Below are 21,197 nucleotides of genomic sequence, written 5' to 3'. Positions count from 1 at the left end.
TACAACAGCCAAAACACTGACAACACCTACTGCTGGTGAGGATATGGAGCAAGAGAACTTTCATTCATTGCTGGTGAGAATGCAAAATGATACACCCACTTTTGGAAGACGGTTTGGCAGTTTTATAAAGCTTAACATAATTTCCACTATACAAGCCAGGTTAGTAATTGATCACAATTATTAACTGATAATGATCTCCTCATTTTGGGTTGTACATACTTTCAAGTATTACTTGTATAATTTTGAACAACTAGCTTACTCCCTCCTCCTCCCCCCTGCTGATCACAGAAGTTACTCTTTTATGTTAATACTGGCTCCATTTTCTAATATTTGTTCTATTTCACAGTCGTATTCATAACAGATAGTTGTGTGTAACTTCAATGCTCTTGGCAGCTTGATTTTAAAAGGTACACTTCTGGAGGGGCAGTAAACTCTCCCTAACCCTCCTCCACAACGTTCCCACCCCTAGCCACACGTCTTTTACGGTATGTTAAAAAGAAATTCAAACATTCAGAATAATAGAAATAGTAAAATGAGCATCATGTACACAGATTTAACGATTCTTAACCTTCTGCCATATTTGTTTCCTCAAACTGTTTTGATGAATTTTTCAAAAGTAAATTACAAATACATGATTTCAGAATTGTAAATATTTCAGTATGTATCTTTAAAAAATAAGAGCAATTTCCTACATCGTCCAAATATTATCACACTAACCAAAGTAATGTTAATTTTCCTTAATATTTCTTATACCTAGTCCATATTTATATTTCCAAAATTGTTGTCTATTGCACTGTTATTTTTTTCCAACCAAGATCCGATGGAAAACCACACTGCAATATGTTGTTATGTCATAAAGTTAAAGTCTAACCCATACCTCTGGGAATTGAGGCAAAGTCGCCAGGAATCGGCTCCAAACGTTAAGACTTTCAGTTTACTAACCAAGCGGAAATGCTTCAAAACTTACTTCCTACGCTCTCATAGACTTATGGGAAATGTAGTCTTGAATGTTATGGGCTCACATCTCAGGCCTCTGGGAATCGGTTTTCAGAGTTCACTCTGCGCATGTGCACGTCCAGCCCGTCTGCTGCCGTCCGACCTCTCCAGCCTGAAAGGAACAAGATCTCCCGGTCTTTGGGTCCGTGCTGAAGCCAAGGCTACCCACTGGAGGTGAGAGCACGGGGTCCGGTTCTGCGTGGCTTGGGGTCCTGCTGGGTCCGGTAGGCTTGTGTGCGGGGGACGGGAGCGGGAAGTCCCAGGAACCTCTAGGCGGGCCCGCCCCTCCCCCAGCCCGCTAGTCCGGGCAGGTCCGGCCCTGCCTGCTCCAGGGGTGCAGGTGAGGCTGAATCCTTGTCTGGAGGAGGTGTTTGGTGCTGGCCAGGTGCGGGCGGAGAATGCACCTTGATAACGTTCACGATAAACCGGAGGCTACTAATAGTAGCTTGTGCAGTTATTCTGAGAATTAAATAAGGTGTCATCTGCAAAACATTTTGTCAAGTGATTGTAATAATCACTGTGTAAGCTGCTATCATAAGACACTTTGTTCCCTTTGTTTGGTATTTCGTTTAACCCTCACAACAAGTCTACTTGTCTTTATAAACACGCCGTTTTTTTTAAAAATGAAAGGAATTTCGTGTGTGCGGAATGATATAGCCCGGGATACAAGCTGGGAGGTGAGAGTTAGGATGCAAATACAAATAGATTTTACTCCCTATCTCTTGCTCTTTCTGATATCCTCCCTGCCTCAGACCCAGAGTTGCAACCTGCGGAGCAGCTCATGGCAGCCTGTCCTCAAATTCCCAGGGACATGATTGTGAAGTGAATGCAGACAGAATGTCGCCATGTGGGAAATATATACTGGGATTTGTGGATTCTCAGAGTGAGGCCCTTGAACCTTACTGAACTGTCCAGGCTGTCTCCATTCTCAAAAGAATAGTCCGATAATCTAATGCAGTGCTGGCCAGTAGAAAGATAATGCAAACCAAATGTAATTAAATTTTTTTCAGTAGCAGCAGTAAAAATTAAAAAGATGAAGTTAATTTTACTGGTGTATTTAATTAAGTACATCCAAAATATTATTTAGACTTGTGTCACTAGCCACACTTCGGGTGTAGTAGTTGAACGCAGCTAATGGCTTCATACTAGATAGTACATTTCTAGTGAATGCCCAAAGAGATTTTGAGCGTTAGGTGAAGGTTTCAAATAAAGTGGATTTGTTTCTCTGGTCCCTCTGGAGCAAAGTAGCTCTTTTAAAGCAGGGAAGAGGGAGTCCCAAGAACAAATGCCACTTGGAAGAACAGCTCTTCTGACAGAGCTTCAGAGCAGAGGCAAAAAGTTCTAGAAAGGAGCGGGTTCTGAGTTGCTCCACCAGAAGCAGTTCTTGATCCCTGTATAGCATGAGTCAGATTTGGTCAGTCAGACTTGGTGATGTTATTGCATCTAGAAGCCATCACAGACTGTGACATTGGACACTTGTGGACCAACTTGCAGAAGGTGGTAACCTGGGGTTGAGAGGTATGGGTGACTGTCAAGCTACACAGGAAAAGGCACTTTACTGGATGGCCGGTAAGGACATGATGTCCAGGGAAGGTATAAGCAGCCAGAGTTGATGAAATCCTAAACAGCACCCCATTTCCTTCATTTTCCCGTCACTCTTTTCAGATTCTGAGCTGCTCTCACACCATGAGCATTAGATGCCACATTTGGTGATGGACGTGAACATAGAGAATTTTTTCTATGTATTTGAACATAGAGAATAATAAAATGGTAGTAGAAGAAGGGTTTTCTATATTGGACACTTTTGGAAGCCCCAAAATACTGAAATGAATGTTTTTGTAGAGTCACCAGGGCAGAACCAAGCACAATGATATTTACTTACACAGGTAAGTACTATAAGCATCTTATCAAAATATCTTTTTTTTTAGAAATAGCAACTATTTTAGAACAAAGGATTAAAAAACATATTTCTTGCATAGAGCATTCCATCTTTATTTCAGCTCTAACTCAAGGTGTAAACTGAACAAGAACTTGATTAACAATCCAGCCTGAGTAGTTTTTTGACAACATTATTTTTAATGAAGGTAGAGGATGTCACCCCTGGTGTACCTGAATTTGTTTAACCAATTCTCTGTTTTACTTTTGTTGTTGTTGTTTTTATTGTTTATTATTAGAAGGGAACATAAATTGTTAATTCATTGATAAAAAGAAGTTTACCTTACTCAGTGAAAATGCAAGGTTAAGACCAACATAATCATATCAGAGATGCACATGTTCAGGTGGAGCTACCTTTGTATGGTCTTTCATGTCCCTTCTCAAGAATGTCGAAAGGAACATTCTCCCATGGGGAAGCCTTTTCTCCAGCTGGTGTTATGAGACTGTTAGACAGATGAATATAGGAGTTGTAAGGCAGAGTAGGTTTTTCATGACCCCGTTTCTTTTTCCTCCTCCCCAGCTGAACCTTCACAGTTCTTTACATTTTTCCAGAAGCAGTAGAAAATGAACATAGCTCAGGTGAGTTCAGTTTTTAATAACCTATTTGTTTTGCAATGGATTTTATAAGGGTTTAAGTGTCTATACATTAACATGGAAAAGTAGAAATAGAAATGGATCAGATGCATTCAGGGAACATGTAGAAATACAGTTGACCCATGAACAACACGGGTTTGAACTGCACAGGTCCAGTTATATGTGGATTTTTTTTTTTTTTTTTAACGGTAAACTACGGTACTACATGATCTGTAGTTGGTTGAATCCAAGGAGGTGGAACCGCAGATACGGAGAAACCGTGTATACAGAGGACTGATTATAAGTTATATGCAGATTTTCAACTCTGCAGAGGGCAGGTGCCCCTAACCCCCGAGTTGTTCAAGGGTCAACTGTACAGATGCATAGCAGAGCAAAGGTGGTATGTGGATATAAGCAGATCCTCTGATATTACAAATGTATCAAATTGGAGCTCCAAATTTATTTCTGAGGTTTTTGGTAGCCATGTCAGAGTGTCAGACAGACAACACTTCTTTGAAGGTTCACATTGGTGGGAAGATAAAGCCAACTGATTCCTCATAGAAACTAAAGACAATCGAAGATAAAAACATATCTTTGTTATTCTTCAAATAGGTGATTTAGTTAACAACTTCCAGGTGATAACCCTAGGATTGGTAGAATGTTGCCTCCACATGTTCTTCAATAAAAGTAGAAGGCATAAAGCTAAATGAGAACTCGGTCAGTACTGTTTTTCAGAAACTCAGACATGGGTTGAATTAGGCATTTTTCTGATGAATCAACTGAATATCCTTAAATTTACTCTCCATAAATATCTCAAGTACCCATGATATTCAGATTTTTCAGCAGACAGTTTAAAATTCTGTTCTCTTTCAAATGTTTCGGCGCTTTCCATTCACACTTCAATTCTCTGCATGATGCCTTGGTTCCTCTCACCACTTGCCTGTGATCTCCAGTGCCCAGAGACTTGATTATAATCAAATCCATTGAGTTTTGTCTAATCATTTCCCTTGGACTTCTCTGTAGTGCTTGCTTCTACTTCTCACATTATCATTCTGGAAAGTTTCTCTGTTAGTGTCTGACACCCTCCACTGGCTCTTTCCTTCCCCTGCTAATGTCTTCATGTAGTCATCTTGCTTTCCATGTCCTTTTACATGGCTTATCCCATTTCCATGCTTGGCCCTTTAATCTTCTCTTTTGTCTCAGAATGATTTCATCCTATCTCATTTTTTTTAAAAAACAGCTTAATTGAGATTCAAATCATATACCATACAATTCACCCTTATTTAAAGTGTAAGAAAACTCATTTTTTTAGTATGCTCACAGATGTGTGCACACATCATCACAATCAGTTTTAGAACATTTCCATTACCTTAAAAAGCAACTGAAAAGCACTATAGTGTATACACTATATACAACTATATACAACTATCCCCCTCCTGTAATCCCATTACACCCCTTACCCCCAGGCCACAAGCAACCACTAACCTACTTTCTGTCTCTACAGATTTGCTTAACGACTTCCTGTATTATTTCTTATAGGGCAGTTTTGCCTGTGACAAATTCTGGTTTTTCTTATCTAGGAAAGTTTTAATTTTTCCTTTTTTGCTGGGTGTAGAATTCTTGGTTGACAGCCTTTTTCTTTCAGCACTTTGAATATGTCATACCACTGCCTCTGTCATCCATGGTTTCTGATTAGTAATCAGCTTTTACTACTCTTGTACATGATGAGTTGCTTCCTTCTTAATGCTTTTCAATATTGAGTTCTTGTCTTTTTGACAGTTTGATTATCATATGTCCAGGTGTGGATCTCTTACTCGAGGTTTATGCTACTTGGAGTTTGTTGAGTGTCTTGAATGTGTAGATTATTGTTTTTCATCAGATTTGGAGACTTCTTGGCCAATATTTTTTTCAAGTGTTCTTTCAGACTTTTTCTCTCCTCTCTGTCTGGGAGTCTCATTATGCATATGTTTGTAAACTTGATGCTACCCCATAGTTTATTTTTTGTCATTATTTTACCTTTGTTTCTCATATTGTAGAATTTCAATAGGCATATTGTCCAGTTTGTTCATACTTACTTTCACCTGCTCAGATCTGCTGTTGAACCCTTCTAGTGAAAGTTTTGTTTCAGTTTTTATACTTTTCAACTCTTCAGCTTCTATTTAGCCTTTTTTTTTTTATCATTTCTGTTTCTTTACTGATATTCTTTAAGTAGTGAAATATAGTTCACATACTTTTCCTTTGGTCCTTAGACAGTATTTCCTCTACTAGGTCTTTGGCCGTATTTAAAATAGCTAATTTAAAGTCATTGCCTAGTAAGTCTAACATCTTCCTCAGGAGCAGTTTCTATTGATTACACTTTTTCCTGCATATGTGTCTTACTTTCTTGTTGTATTGATAATTGGACATTTTAAATAAAATAGCAACCCCAGGAATCTGAGTTTCTCCCCTCCATAGTGGTCATTGTTGAAATGTATTTGCTTAGTGACTTTTGTGAGCTAATTATGTACAGCCTGTATTTCTTGTCATTTGTGGCTGTTGAAGTCTCTATAGAAATTTCCTTAAATGCCTGGAACCAAGAAGTCTCCCAGTTTTTGCTAAAGGGCTCTGTGCATGTCAGGGCATTCTTTCAACAGTCAGGCAGGCAGTTTACAACTCTGTATCAGCCTTCACTTCCTTCTTACACCAAACCTCAATATTACCTAGAGGTGAGAGTTTAGGGCCTTCTCACATCTTTCTGGAGCATGCTCATAGCCCTGGGCATATGCACAGCTCTGTGCATGTATGTGCCCTTTTAGATTCTCAGGAATATATGGGAGTTTTTCAGAACCTTTATAGACATCTCATTCTTCAGCTTTTCCTTTTAAGCTTTTTGATTAGGCCATTGATTGCCCCAACTGTTATCCACCGCCTCAGGTAGCCACTAAGTTAATTAAACAAATGCCTTTAAATGTTTTTGACAAATGCCTCTGAGATAAGACTTCATACTATGTGAGCTCTGAGTTAGCTCAAATAAAGACATACTTGCAAGTGAGGTCTTTCAGGGAACCTCCAAACAGAGCAAGTAATGAGTTTTCTTGGAGTGAGGCTTTGACAGAACTCCAACCCAGTTCTGCTGCTCCAGTGGTTGCCAGGCTGCTAATTTTAACTGTGATTGCAGACTGTTGGTTCTTAAGCTACTTCAGAGATGGCGAGAGAGGAATGGAAACAGGGTACGTTAGAAGGACACAATATCACTTTCTTAGTGTGCTTCAGCCTTTTTTTTCCCTTGTATAAATGTTCCATAGATTGCCTTTATTAACTTCTACAATTTTTGCCATTTTTTTCATTGCTTTTATGGAGGAGAAAATTTTCTTGGATCCCACTTCATCATTTTCACTTATGTCACTTGTTAACTTATTTTTTTTTTAATTCAGCTGAGTTTTATTAAGCCAGATATTAAAGAGATTGGCAAAAATGAAGACAGTGACACTTTTCTCATTAATTTTTTTCATTTTGGGAAATACAGTTAACTTGTCTTTATTTTTCTTTTAGATTAAAAAAATTTTATGAGAAGTATTCCTGTTCTTTTATTCATTTATTTTATTGATAGTTACCAACTGCTAACATTGAGCTTCACACAGGAGGTATCTACTCAGTAACACTGAAGACATGAATGAACAAATAATTGGATAAATAACACTGGGGAAAGGCTATTTCTGTCCTTTTACTTCTTAATCTAGTTCTGTTTCTTCCTGTTTTTAATTGTGATAAGAACACTTAACATGAGATAACCCTTTTAATACATTTTTTTTTTAACCCCACATTTGTTTATTTATTTATTTTTTAGCTGTGTTGGGTCTTCATTTCTGTGCGAGGGCTTTCTCTAGTTGTGGCAAGCGGGGGCCACTCTTCATCGCGGTGCGCGGGCCTCTCACTATCGCGGCCTCTCTTGTTGCGGAGCACAGGCTCCAGACGCGCAGACTCAGTAGTTGTGGCTCACAGGCCTAGTTGCTCCACGGCATGTGGGATCTTCCCAGGCCAGGGCTCGAACCCGTGTCCCCTGCATTAGCAGGCAGATTCTCAACCACTGCGCCACCAGGGAAGCCCCCTTTTAATACACTTTTACATGTACAATACAGTATTGTTATCTATAGGCACAACGTTGTACAGCAGATCTCTAGAACTTAATGATTTTGTATAACTGAAACTTCATACCCATTGAATTAGCTACTCACTATTTCTCCCTCCTGCCAGCCTCTTTGAAGTCTTTTGCTATGGAAACTTTCCCTTTTCTCAGTTTCTAAGATTCTGTTCTCTCATAATTACTCTCCAGAAAACTTCTCCTCTGGCTTTGTGACCTCTACTTTTTCTGCCAGCCTCTTTAATATTCATGGTTTCTCAAATGCTGTTTTTTGATACTTTTCTTTCCTCAATCTGTATGTGCTCAAGTTGTTGTCTGATTGCCTCGGATAACTTCAGTTACCACCTAAATTGCTAGTAATTCCTTAAAGCTTGTCTTCATCCTCGACCTCCCTTCTGTGTTCTAAAACTATGTGTATACTTGCTTAAGGAACTGTTCCAGCTTTATGTTTCACAGACCCTTTAGTAGCAACATGAACAGATCTGTCTCACTAAAACTTCTAACACATTTCTTTCCCTTTATTTCCCAAATATCAGTGTTTGGAACCAGCATTAAAGAAGCTGCTCATACTGCTAGATGGGTAGCTACACAAGAAAGTAGTTATCAGATTGGTTGCTGTTTCTGCTGTCTGATTATATCCCTGTTCCTATATCTGTTACTTCAGTGGTGATAGTGTTCTTTCACACCCATCCTTGGTAAGTTGTTCTTGACTCTTCATGAGTTCTATACATTTATTTATACATAAATTCCATCATGTCTAATATCTCTACAACTTATGTATATCTGTAACGTGTCTCCCATTATTTACGGTGATGATGTCCAAAGAGAGATGGAACATTCTAGAATTCTCTAGAATACCCAGGATAATCCCTTAGGATATAGAAGAAGAGTTGTAAGAAGTCTCTTTATATTGAATTTTTTTAATCTCAAAAAAAATCTATAATTCGTAAACATATATAAATGAATTAAGTTAAAAATGAATTGCTAAAATCTTTTTAACTAATTGGGTAACTCCAAAGTTAGAGACAAACTAGGTCAAAAATAAGCATTCTTTATAATGATTTGGTTTAAAGCCTTAAAAGTAAACAGGAGAAATAATAGTTTTCAACTAATTCTGAACTTTTTAACAAAATTTGTTGTTACAGGGATCAGTGTCATTCGAAGACGTGACTGTGGAGTTCACCCAGGATGAATGGCAGTATGTAGGCCCTGCTCAGAGGACCCTGTACAAAGATGTGATGCTGGAGAACTACAGCCACCTCATCTCATTGGGTGAGCAGACCTTACCATATGACTCCCTCTGGAATATTTTCTTTTTTTTTAATTATCAAAACACATGAACCATTTATAGACATTGTTGTTCAGACTTTTAATTGAGAAGTTTAAGGTAACTGAGACCTTTACAGAAACAGAAACAATGTGTCATTACTTTCCCATTGAAAACTTCAAATGAGCACATTCATTTTGCTCCACCTTCAGAAATGCCCATGGTTCTGGTCTATATATAGCTTTAGTTGTTACATTTGCAGGGTACTGCATTATCAAACCCCAGGTGATCTTCAAGTTGGAGCACGGTGAAGAGCCCTGGTCCTCAGAGGAAGAATTCCTAAACCAGAAGTACCCAGGTGAGTGAGCATTGACACAAGGAAGTACCTGGGGTAGTTAGACTTTAGAAGGGATGACTTTTGAAAGTTTATTTACTTTTCTTTTAAACAGCTTTACTAAGATACAATTCAGTATACAATTGTATATATCATACAATACACCCATTTAAAATGTACAATTCACTGGCTCTTAATAGACTCACAGATATGTATAAACATCACCACAGTCAGTTTTCTTCACCTCAAAAGGAAACCCTATACCCTTCAGCTATGACCTCCCTCTCTCCCTGTCCCCTTCAGCCCTAGCAACCACTAATCTACTTTCTGTCTGTAGATTTGTTTATTCTGGACATTTCATATAAATGGAATCACACATTATATGGTCTTTTGTGATTGGTTTCTTTCACTTATCATTACAAGGTTCGTGTTGTAGCATGTATCAGTACTTCATCCTTTTTATGGCAAAATAATATTACATTGTCAGGATATACCACATCTGTTTGTCCATTCATCAGTCAGTGGACATTTGGGATCCTGCCTTTTTGCTATTATTGAGTAATGCTGATATAAACATTTATTAACAAGTGTTTTCATGGGCATATGCTTTTATTTCTCTTGAGTTTATACCTAGGAGTAGAATTGCTGGGTTATATGGTAACTGAGGAAATACCAGACTTTTCTAATGTGGCTGCACCATTTTACATTCCTGATGATAGCATGTGAGGGTTCTGATTTCTCCACATCTCCACCAACACTTATTTTTGTTCTAGCCATCCCAATGGATGTAAAGTGGTATGTTATTAAGGTTTTGATTTGCAATTCTGTATTAGTCAGCTGGGCTGGCATGACAAAATACCGTAGCTTAAACAAAAGAAATTTATTTCTCACTGTTCTGGAGACTGGAAGTACAAGATCCAGGTGGCAACAGGATTGATTTTTTTTGTGAGGTCTCTCTTCCTGGCTTGCAGATGACCTTCTCACTGTGTCCTCACATGGCCTTTCCTCTGTGCATGCATGGAGAGAGAGCTCTGATGTCTCTTCCTCTTCTTATAAGAATACCAGTCCTATAGAATTAGGACCCCACTCTTATGAACTCATTTAACCTTAATTACCTCCCTAAAGGCCTTATCTCCAAATACAGTTACATTGGGGTTAGGGCTTCAACATATTGAACAAATTGTCCATAACAATTTCTGTGATCACTAATGCTGTCAAGCATCTTTTCATGTGCTTAATGACCTTTGTCTAAACTAATAAACAATTCCAGGAATTCCAGAAGTTATAATTTTAAAACAATTCCTGGAGTAAAAAAATAAAATCACCTTAAGTGTGTTTATTAAAAGTTTATGTTGTGAAGCCATTTTTTTTTTAACATCTTTACTGGAGTATATTTTCTTTACAATATTGTGTTAGTTTCTGCTGTACAACAAAGTGAATCAGCTATATATGTACATATATCCTCATATCCCCTCCCTCTTGCGTCTCCCTCCCACCCTCCCTATCCCACCCCTCTAGGTGGTCACAAAGCACTGAGTTGATCTCCCTGTGCGATGCAACTGCTTCCCACTAGCTAGCTATTTTACATTTGGTAGTGCATATATGTCAAGGCTACTCTCTCACTTCGTCCCAGCTTACCCTTCCCCCTCCCTGTGTCCTCAAGTCCATTCTCTATGTCTGCATCTTTATTCCTGTCCTGCCCCTTGGTTCATCAGAACCATTTTATTTTTTAAGATTCCATATATATGTGTTAGCATACGGTATTTGTTTTTCTCTTTCTGACTTACTTCACTCTGTATGACAGACTCTAGGTCCATCTACCTCACTACAGGTAACTCAATTTCATTTCTTTTTATGGCTGAGTAATATTCCATTGTATATATGTGCCACATCTTCTTTATTCATTGTGAAGCCATTTAAATAGCCATAACATAAAGATTGACATAATTTAGATGAAGAATATCTCCCAGTCACTAGATGTAAATGATTGGATCATACTGACTGGCTAAAAAAGTTGTCCCTAAATAAGTATCTTAGAAAGATTGTAATAAGAGAATGATAAAGTTATTCAGTCAATAAAAATAATTCAGAGTTTCATATTCTATTATTCAAGTTTGAATTTAGGCAATAAATACATTAACTTAAAAGGAAGTCCTCTTGCTCAGGAGCACAGGTTAAAATAAACCTTTAAGCATTGGAGTGACTGCACCAAAGAATACTATATCAATGATCATAAAACACAAAATAATGGAGTTCTAAGAACTTAAAATTCACTAGGAGTAGGATATTATATCTCATCTGATTAAATAATAGATACTGTGGACATTAAAATGTATGCCTATAGAGGATATAAATGATAATTTTATTAAAGTGAAACATATTTGTGTATGTGTATGCTGAAATCAAATAACAAGCCTTTCAAGTTCCCATAGAATATAATCATAAGATAGTGAAAATATAGTTAGTCTAAAAAGAAAATACCAATAAATCCAACAAGTTAAAATCACCACAGATAATATTTTCTCTATATAGTTTGATAAATCTAGAAATTGGTAAAATGAGTAAAAAAAAAATTCTTTGGACATGAAAATTTTAAAAATTATCTGTTTAAATAATAATACATAAAAGAAAACCAAATCCAAAATTACATGACATTTATAAAATAATAATAAATGTTACATGTTAGAAACCTTACGAGATAGCTAAATAGTTAACAGGTAAATTTTTAGTCTCATATTTATGTTAATAAATTAAGCAAAAACAATAGCAAAAATATACTAATGAAAACAGAACTTAAAAGTGAAGTTAAAAGTTAATAAACTGGGGACTTCCCTGGTGGTCCAGTGGTAAAGAATCTGCTTTACAATGCAGGGGATGCAGGTTCGATCCCTGGTCGGGGAACTAAGATCCCACATGCCGTGGGGCAACTAAGCCCATGCGCTACAACTACTGAGGCCACGCACCTCAACTAGAGAGCCTGAGTGCCACAAACTACAGAGCCCATGTGCTCTGGAGCCCACGTGCCACAACTAGAGAGAGAACCCGCATGCCACAACGAAAGATCCCGCATGCCACAACGAAAGATCCCGCATGATGCCGCAACGAAAGATCCCACATGCCACAATGAAGATCCCGTGTACAACTAAGCAAAAAAAAAAAAAAACAACGCAGCCAAAAAAAATTAATTAACTGGAAAACTGAAATTGTAGAATGGTTCTTAGAATAAAAATCAAATAGATAAAACTTCAGCTAACCCTAACAAAGACAAAGGATAAATAGAACTTAATAAGTTCAAGTGGGGGTATATTAGTAAAGATTTAATGCAATATCAAACTAAATCCCATTCATAATGAAGAGTGATGTGGGAAGGACTTGCTCTTCCAGATATCAAGGCTTTATGTAAATCTCAGAGTAGTTAAGTATTAAGTAGCCGAGAGTGGGCTAGTTTAATAAATTAGTGAAACAGAAGAGAAAGCTCAAGAAAAAAAAATGTGCTTTATAGACAACTGGTCTTTGACAGGTGGCACTATCCCCACAGAAAAGTGGAGAAAGAATTCCAAGGTAACCTTATGGATCAAATCAAAAAACTGCATTAAGGTGGCTTAAAAACCTGATTATCAAAGCAAAACTAGAAATATTCTATGTGATAAGGAAAACATGTTTATGACTGTTTAAGGAAGGCATTAATAAGATATGAAAAGCATTAACCAGGGAAAAGATGGAGTAAATGTATTCTTTCCTACTCCATCCACTAAGTACAGTTAAATATGTGCATATATATAGTACATAATATATAAAACAGATATAAGATACTTAAAGTTTTAAAGAAGAATGAAGATGGCACCTTAACAATATAGTCTTCCAATCGATAGACAACATATTTATTTAGGATTTCTTTAGGATTTCTTTGAATTCTTTTATCAGTGTTTTTTCAGCATACAGATACCAAGTTTTTTTGGGTTTTGTTTTTTTAGTGCTATGGTAAATCGTGTTATTTACCTGGTTTCACATTCTAATTGACCATTGTTTGTATGTGATTGTATTTTGTATATTGGCTTTATATTTTGCCTTTGCAAAACTTATTAGTTCAAGGAGCTTTTTTGAAGATCTTCATGTGATTTTTCTGTGTAGACTTACTCTGTATCTTCATTTTTATTCTTGCCTTATTGCATTGTTTGAGTAGAAGTGCTAAGAGTAAACACCCTTGTCTTTTTCCCAATCTTAGGGTTAAAGTGTTCACTCTCTCACTCTTAAGTATGATGTTAGCTGCAGGCTTTTTATAGATTCCCTTTATTAGGTTAATGAATGGATTTTGAATATTGTGAAATTTTTTTGCCTTAATTCGTATGATTTTGTGGTTTTAATTCCATAGATGATTAATATAATGGATTATGTTGATTGTTTTTTTTAAAAACATGCCAACAGTTTGCATTCTTGGGATGAATCCCACTTGATCCTGATTTATTATTTTTATATATTGCTCTGTTCTTTTGGCTACTTTTTTTTTCAGGACTTTTGCACTGATGTCATGAGGGATATTGGTCACTAGGTTTCTTTTCTCGAATTATTTTGTTTGGTTTTGCTGTGAGGATAGTACAGGCCTCATAAAATATTTAGGAAACATTCCCTCATCTTGTATTTTCTAGAAGAGATTATATAAAATTGGTATTATTTAAATGTTTGGTGGAACTCACTAGTTAAAACAGTCTGATCCTAGAGTTGTTTCTTGGAAGTGTATGTTTTTTTGACCACATTTTCAGTTTCTTAAATACTGATCTATTTGGGTTATTTCATTTTTCTTGAGTGAGTTTAGTTGTTTTGTTTTATTTTTCAAGACATTTGTCCATTTCATGTAAATTGTCAAATTTATAGGCATAGAGTTTCTCTTAATCTTTTATTATCTCTTTAATGTCTGTTGTGTCAGTAGTTATATCCCCTTTTGCATTTCTTTCTGATATTGATAATGTGTGTCTTTTTTCTTCTTTTGGTTTTTATCATTTAAAAAAATATGTTTAAATAAATAAGCTTTGGTTTGATTGATTTTTCTCTGTTGTTTTCCATTTTATTGTCTACTCTAATCTTTATTATTTTTTCTTTTGCTTTCTTTAGATTGACCTTCTCTTTGTCTAGTTTCTTAAAGTAGAAGCTTAGGTAATTGTTGGAGGGCTTTCTTTTCTCATATAAAAATTTTAAGCTATAAATTTATTTCTGAGTACTACTTTAGCTGCATCCCACAAATTTCTATATGTTTTTGACAGTTTTGTTTTCATATATGTAAAATACTTTAATTTTCTGTGAGACTTCCTCTTTGACCTATGGGTTAATTAGAAGCTTGTTAATTTACAAATATTTTGTATTTCTCCAGATAATTTTGTGTTACTGATTTCTAGTATGATGGTTTCTCTATGGCTTGAGATTATACTTTATGTGACTTCTTTTATATTTGTGAATATTTGTCTTACAGTTCAGAATATCGTCTATCTTCATGAATGCTTCATACGCATTTGAGAATAATGTGAATTCAGCTGTTTTTGACTATGCTGTGTTCTTGAGTTTGAGGGTGTAATTTTTACAAGTCCTACTTCGTCTTTTCTAGCTGTAATATTGGGCCTACCATATATTCCTGCCTCTTTTCTTGTTTCTGTGCTTTTTTTTCCTTCTCTCCTTCCTGTACCTGCTATGAGTTGCTACCAGTGCCCTAAAACAACAGATTTGTTACTCTTGCCTTTGCAGAGTCCGTAGAGTCAGTAGGAATATGGTTCCAGGCAGAATTTTGGTGGTGGTTGCTGTTACCATCTCATAGAGTGTCCCACGAATTGAACTTTCTCAGAATTCATGATCTTTCTTGTGAACTGTTGGTTTGGCTCATAGAGGAAATTTTGGAAGAGTGTGCAAATCCTTTATATCTAGCAGAACCGTAGGGAAGAGTGTTCCTTTTTCTTTTTGGCTTGAGTAGGGTGAATATTGTCGAAAAGTTTTTTGTTCTGTGGGACCACCTTTTTCTCATGTGTTTGACTAAGAAGGAACAGATTTTTCTTGAAGCTCTTATTATCTCCACCTATTGTTGACTTTGTTTTATAGGCTCCTCCAGCACAACAGTACCCCATATAAGATATATGGGAAGCAGAAAGAAAAGCCTTGGAATTCTTTGCCATGTCATTTCTAAACTTCACCTCTATTCCATTTTGTAGCATCTTCATTTGTTTGTTTGTTTGTTTGTATGCTTTTTTTGTCCAGGAAATTTTAATTGTAAGAGGGTGGGCCTTGGAAAAATGAGGCTTCTCCATCTCGGCCAGCACTGGAAATAATACCTGTTTTTCGTTTTTGTTTTTCTTTTAAATAACATGGATGGGGAGAGAGAGTGTGTATGTGTCTGTCTTTCTCTGTGTGTGAATTATTAATCTTTGGAAATATGACTAGAAACAATAGATACAATAAATAACAAAACATATGACCTTAAGCTTCTCTCCATAAGAAATGTGGGATTCATAAGATGTTTTCAATTTTTCTCATTTTAGGATATTGCAGAGTTGATGTCCATATTGAGGAGAACCGGGAAAAACAAGAGAAACCTCTGTGGCAAGTAGTATTCATTGATAACAAAATATTGAGTAAAGAAGAGCAGAAAGTTTTAGAGAAACCATTTAATCTCAATATAACTCCAGATTTTTCAGGAAAAATGCCCTCTAAACATGACTCATGTAGAATGAATTTGCCAGTTGTTTCTGAATTAATTCTTAGTGATAGGAATTATTCACGAAACAAGGCTGACTATATAAATGTATGTGAAAAGTTGCAGCTGGATATTCAGCATGAGAAAACTCATACTGGAGAGCAGTGTTACAAATATAATGAAAATCTGGAAGCTCTCAGTTATGTGAAAGATCATCATAAATTTCAAACTCTGGAGCAATCTTTTGAATGTAATGAATATGGAAAAGTTTTACATGATAAGACCGTCTGTGTTACAGCTAAGAGTTCAGTAACAGGAGAGGATTCCTGTAAGGATAATGAATTTAGGGGAAATTGTGATAAAGCAGCTCTTTTTAACCACATGAGAACTGGCACAAGGAAGAAATGCTTTGATCTTAATGAATGTGGTAAATCCTGTGAATACAATGAGGTTCACATGGCTTTGGCACACAATGAATGTAATGAAAGTGGGAATAACTTCAGTAGGAATTCACCCCTCACTCAGCCTCAGAGAACTGTTACAGGACAAGGTACCTTTGAAAGCAGTAAGTGTGAAGAAAACTTGAGCCAGAGCTCAGGCCATATAGTACATCAGAAGATACAAACTAGAGATACATTCTGTGTTTATAATGGATTTACAAACACCTTCTACCAGAAGTTAGACTTTACAGTACATCAGAGAACTCACAAAGAAGAGAAATTCTATCAATGTGATAAATATGAGAAATCCTTCCATCAGAACTCAGCCCTCAGTGTTCATCAGCAGTGTGGCACAGGAGAGAAGTCATTTGAACTTACTGAATGCAGGAAATCATTTTACCAGAAAGCACACCTTATTCAGCATCAGAGGACCCACCCAGGGGAGAAACCTTATGAATGTGAGGAATGTGGGAAATCCTTTTGTTCAAATTCACATCCTGTTCATTATCCTGGAACTCATATGGGAGTCAATCTGTATGAATGTAATGAATGTGGGAAAACTTTTGCTGATAATTCAACCCTCAGAGCACATCAGAGAATTCACACAGGTGAGAAACCATATGAGTGTAATGACTGTGAGAAGACTTTTGCCCATAATTCCACCCTCAGAGCACATCAGAAAATTCACACTGGGGTGAAACTCTACAAATGTAATGAATGTGGGAAAACTTTTTCCCAGAAGACACGTCTTAGTACACATCAGAGGATTCACACAGGTGAGAAACCCTATGGATGTAGTGAATGTGGGAAAACCTTCTCCCAGAAATCATACCTCAATGGACATGAGAGAATTCACAAAGGGGAAAAACCTTATGAATGTAATGAATGTGGGAAAACTTTTGTCTATAAGGCAGCCCTCATTGTCCATCAAAGAATTCACACAGGAGAAAAACCCTATGAATGTAATGAATGTGGGAAAACTTTCTCCCAGAGGACACACCTCTATGCACATCAGAGAACTCACACAGAGGAGAAACCTTATGAATGTAAGGAATGTGGGAAAACTTTTGCAGATAATTCAGCCCTCAGGGCACATCAGAGAATTCACAAAGGGGAGAAACCCTATGAATGTAGTGAATGTGGGAACACTTTCTCCAAGACATCACACCTCAGAGCACATCTGAGGACTCGCACAGGGGAGAAACCCTGTGAATGTAATGAATGTGGGAAAACTTTCTCCCAGAAGTCATATGTTGGTGCACATCAGAGAATTCACACGGGAGAAACCTTACGAATGTAACATATGTGGGAAACCTTTTGCCCATAATTCAACCCTCAGAGTACATCAGAGAATTCACACAGGTGTAAAATCCTACAAATGTAATGAATGTGGAAAAACTTTCTCCCAGAAGTCACACCTTAGTGCACATCAGAGAATTCACACAGGAGAGAAACCCTATGAGTGTAATGAATGTGGGAAAGCTTTTGCCCAAAATTCAACTCTTGGAGTACACCTGAGAATTCACACAGGTGAGAGACCCTACAAATGTTATGAATGTGGAAAAACCTTTGTCCGTAAGGCAGCTCTTAGAGTACATCACACCAGAATGCACACCAGAGAGAAAACCCTTGCATGTAATGAATTTGGGATGTGCTAAAGGAAGTTACACCTTATTAGATAACACACAGTAGAAAAGCTCATGTCACATAGACTGGCAAATTATTTTCCTTAACTGTTTCCTTTTCCCTGGGCACATAGCTTGTCTTAGTTTCCCAATCTTTCCTTCGTCTGGGTGGGGCTGGTCATGGAGTATGATGCTATTACATTTAAGTAATAAATGACCTCAATAAGTCACCTTACATTCTTCCTGTCCTGTGTTATACTGGAATTGAGAGATTTCTATGGCAGATTTGGGTGCTGTGTATTAAATATGGCAGAGCACAAGGCGAAAGAAGCTAGAGTCAATAACTGAGTGAAACAATTCTCCACTGACAGATCTTCACCAATTGTTTTTTTGGGGTGTTTTTTTTTTTTTAAGCCAGAATTAAGTTTTTATTCTGTTGAGCTCTTACAGATTTTGGCCTGTTGGTTAAATGCATATAGCTTAGCCAGCTGTCTGTTGAGTTGGATGAAACCAATGAATATAATAAATGTCAGAAGACCTTTAAGAATTTAACCTATCGGTTTGTATCAGAGATTTTTCATGGGGAAGAAAACTTCTATCAATATCCTGAATGATCAGATGGCTTCAATAAAAATCAGAAATCTCTGGGAAAAACACAAAAGTCTTTTCTGCAGAGTAAACTTCTTTAAGCATCAAATAGTTAAGATTAGACTAAAATCTTATATTTTGATAAATGATATTTTTTAACAATTACTGAGTTTGCTTCAGAGAAATTTTTTCTGAGGGAATGTATGAGTTTCAGAATTGAAAATAAAATTCTCAGCTAGAATCGATGTACCAAAACTTGTGTTTTATATGTAATATCAAGTTTTATAGAAACTATGTAAGAATATATTTACCTGTACACAAACTCATTGTGGAATGTGAAGTTTTTGAGATGGAGGGATAACTTGAATTCTGTGGACAACACCAATAAATATTTGACTAGTCTCCGAGCTATGTGGTATGAGTCTGTGTAACAGACTCTGTGTAACAGAGGATTCATTATTGCTGGTGAGTTCTAGTAGAAGGCAGTAGCCAAACCTGCTCCGGACCTGTCCCTTTCCTTTTTTTGAGTGACAGTCTATGTCCTTCTGTTGGCTTTGTTCTGACAGCTTGATGCCATATATATGTATCTAATATAGCCTGCCTGCTATGTCTGAATATTAGTCTGGCCTTGTTTTTCTGGGAGATCCATTAGATTTCTCAAGCATTCTTGTGTGTTTAGGGGGAGGGGTGGGTGTTGATTCTTACAAGGTTTGGGGGCCTACATTTTATGCCACTCCTGTGGTTTATTTTGTAATTATAAAGCAAGTCCTCTTATATGCATGTAGCCTGAGCATCCTGTCTAGGGTCTTTTTCCAACCTCAAGATGCTTGCTCACACTGCAGCATTGCAAACCATTGTTATTTTTGGAATTGGAATGAAAATAGGGACTACTTCCATGTCAGATGCACTGCACTGGTATTGAAAAGCAGACTCACTTTTGAGGAAACAATATATGTACTATAGTCTTGGCCAAGAAAATATTTGATCAATCTGCCATCATTTCAGGCTGCATGGTTTGGTCAGCACAGAAAAGAAAGTAAATGAAATCCTCGTTTTAAAACCTGAACCACTAAGAATTTCTACCATGGGCATGTTGCTTTCTGCAAATAGGATCTGGTAGATTGAGCATGAGGACAATAAGTTGATTCCCTGAATTTTCTATTCCATATATGTTAATACTTTGTGAGGGAAAATGATGGTATATCTTTAGCATTAATTGGATAACAGACATTTCTTTGACACTGCGTTGTTATCACTTAACTTATTGGCATCATTGTCAAAGAAAAGATCCAGGATCAAGAATTCACCATTGGATGAGTGCTGTATCATACCACCAGGGCTGGGCTAGCACACAAGAGATTGGATCAGCACTCGTGGTGGCAGGAGAGGTCTAGCAACTAAGAGAATATGTTTGCCCCTCCTCAGTCTCTGACACCTTGATGCAACTTTAGCTTATTTCACAATGCCAAAAAAGGAAATAATAGTCAAAAAGCATCTCTTTCTACATGCTTGATTTTTCAGAAAATTATAGACAAAAAAAATTAATCTGGAGTATTTTTTAAGAAATTTAAAATTAACTTCAAATAGTTATAGATATAAAGAAGAGTTACAGGGATAGTTCCTATATACTTCTCACCCAATTCCCAGTATTAACATTTTATATTACTCTGGTACATTTGTCATAACCCAGTAACATTGATACATTATTAACTAAACACTAATTTTTCAGATTTCACTGGTTTTTCCCTAATGTTTTTGTATGCCAAGATCCCATTCAGGATACTACATTACATTTAATTGTCATGTCTTTTTAGCTTCCACCGGTTTATGACAGTTCCTCAGACCTTCCATGTTTTTGTTACCTCGACAGTTTTGAGGAGTACTTGTCAAGTATTTTGTAGGATATCCCTCAGTTTTGGCTTTCTGATAGCTCTATGTTTGCATTGCTGTTACAGGTTTTTTGTTGGAAGACCATAGAGATAAAATGTCATTCTCATCATATTAAAAGTATATGCTATCAACATGAATGATCACTGAAAAGGCTAATCCTTATCACCTGGTTGAGGTAGTGTCCCTAAACTTAAAAGCATCTGTAGCAAGCATCATACATGCTACTTGGTAAAAATGTCTTTTATGAATTATTAGTCTGTCAAATTGTATATAAAATAAGATCAGAATCCTTTTTATATGTTTTTGCTTTTCATGTTAGGAACACTATAAATGCAGATTGATTAAAAGTGATAACACCCAGAATAACACCCAAAAAGAGCCTCAAGCTGATTCAGTTCACAGTCCACATTTTTGGTTTTTAGTGTTTTTGAAGTATGAATGAATCATTGCCCTTTTCTTTGCTCCTCAGGACTTCGGAATTTTATTTGTCTTAACATCTCATCATGAGAGTGATGCCACACTCTTCTTACCTCTTAATTACTGGAGTTAAGACTGAGTAACGAAAGGACTGAAGGAAAGTTTTTCTGCATTTCATGAACCAGTTAACCCAGAGGTTATTTATATTAAGCCAGATAATGTCGGGAGATACAAAGAATGACCAGCCATGGTAACTAAGAAATCTACGATGATAGAAGAAATAAGTCAGGCTTGAGAGCAAGATGGGATATCAAAAACCAACTGCTGGTATACAGTTTC

The 21,197-nt window shown here is 36.7% G+C and overlaps 1 protein-coding gene across 11 annotated transcripts; it reads left to right on the top strand.

The window, feature by feature from the left end:
* The first annotated feature begins 977 nt into the window (after nt 1-977).
* Nucleotides 978-20,903, top strand: ZNF658 (zinc finger protein 658). 11 transcript variants are annotated; one of them, XM_082469699.1, is made up of 7 exons: nt 978-1,170; nt 2,662-2,882; nt 3,452-3,510; nt 8,161-8,220; nt 8,770-8,896; nt 9,139-9,249; nt 15,744-20,903. In XM_082469699.1, exons 5-7 carry the CDS (start codon nt 8,863-8,865, stop codon nt 17,636-17,638), a joined length of 2,040 nt encoding a protein of 679 aa, XP_082325825.1. In that variant the 5' UTR covers nt 978-1,170; nt 2,662-2,882; nt 3,452-3,510; nt 8,161-8,220; nt 8,770-8,862; the 3' UTR covers nt 17,639-20,903. The 11 variants fall into 11 exon arrangements, with proteins under 11 accessions (XP_082325825.1, XP_082325826.1, XP_082325822.1 ...); XM_082469700.1 differs by lacking the exon at nt 2,662-2,882; XM_082469696.1 differs by lacking the exon at nt 8,161-8,220 and having other exon boundaries at nt 2,839-2,882.
* Nucleotides 20,904-21,197: the final 294 nt, after the last annotated feature.

Source organism: Balaenoptera physalus (assembly GCF_965194825.1).
Source record: "Balaenoptera physalus genome assembly, chromosome: 7".
In the NCBI taxonomy this organism is placed as follows: Eukaryota; Metazoa; Chordata; class Mammalia; order Artiodactyla; family Balaenopteridae; genus Balaenoptera; species Balaenoptera physalus.
The sequence above is the reverse complement of the archived record's forward strand: the minus strand, read 5'-3'. Positions and strand labels throughout refer to the sequence as shown.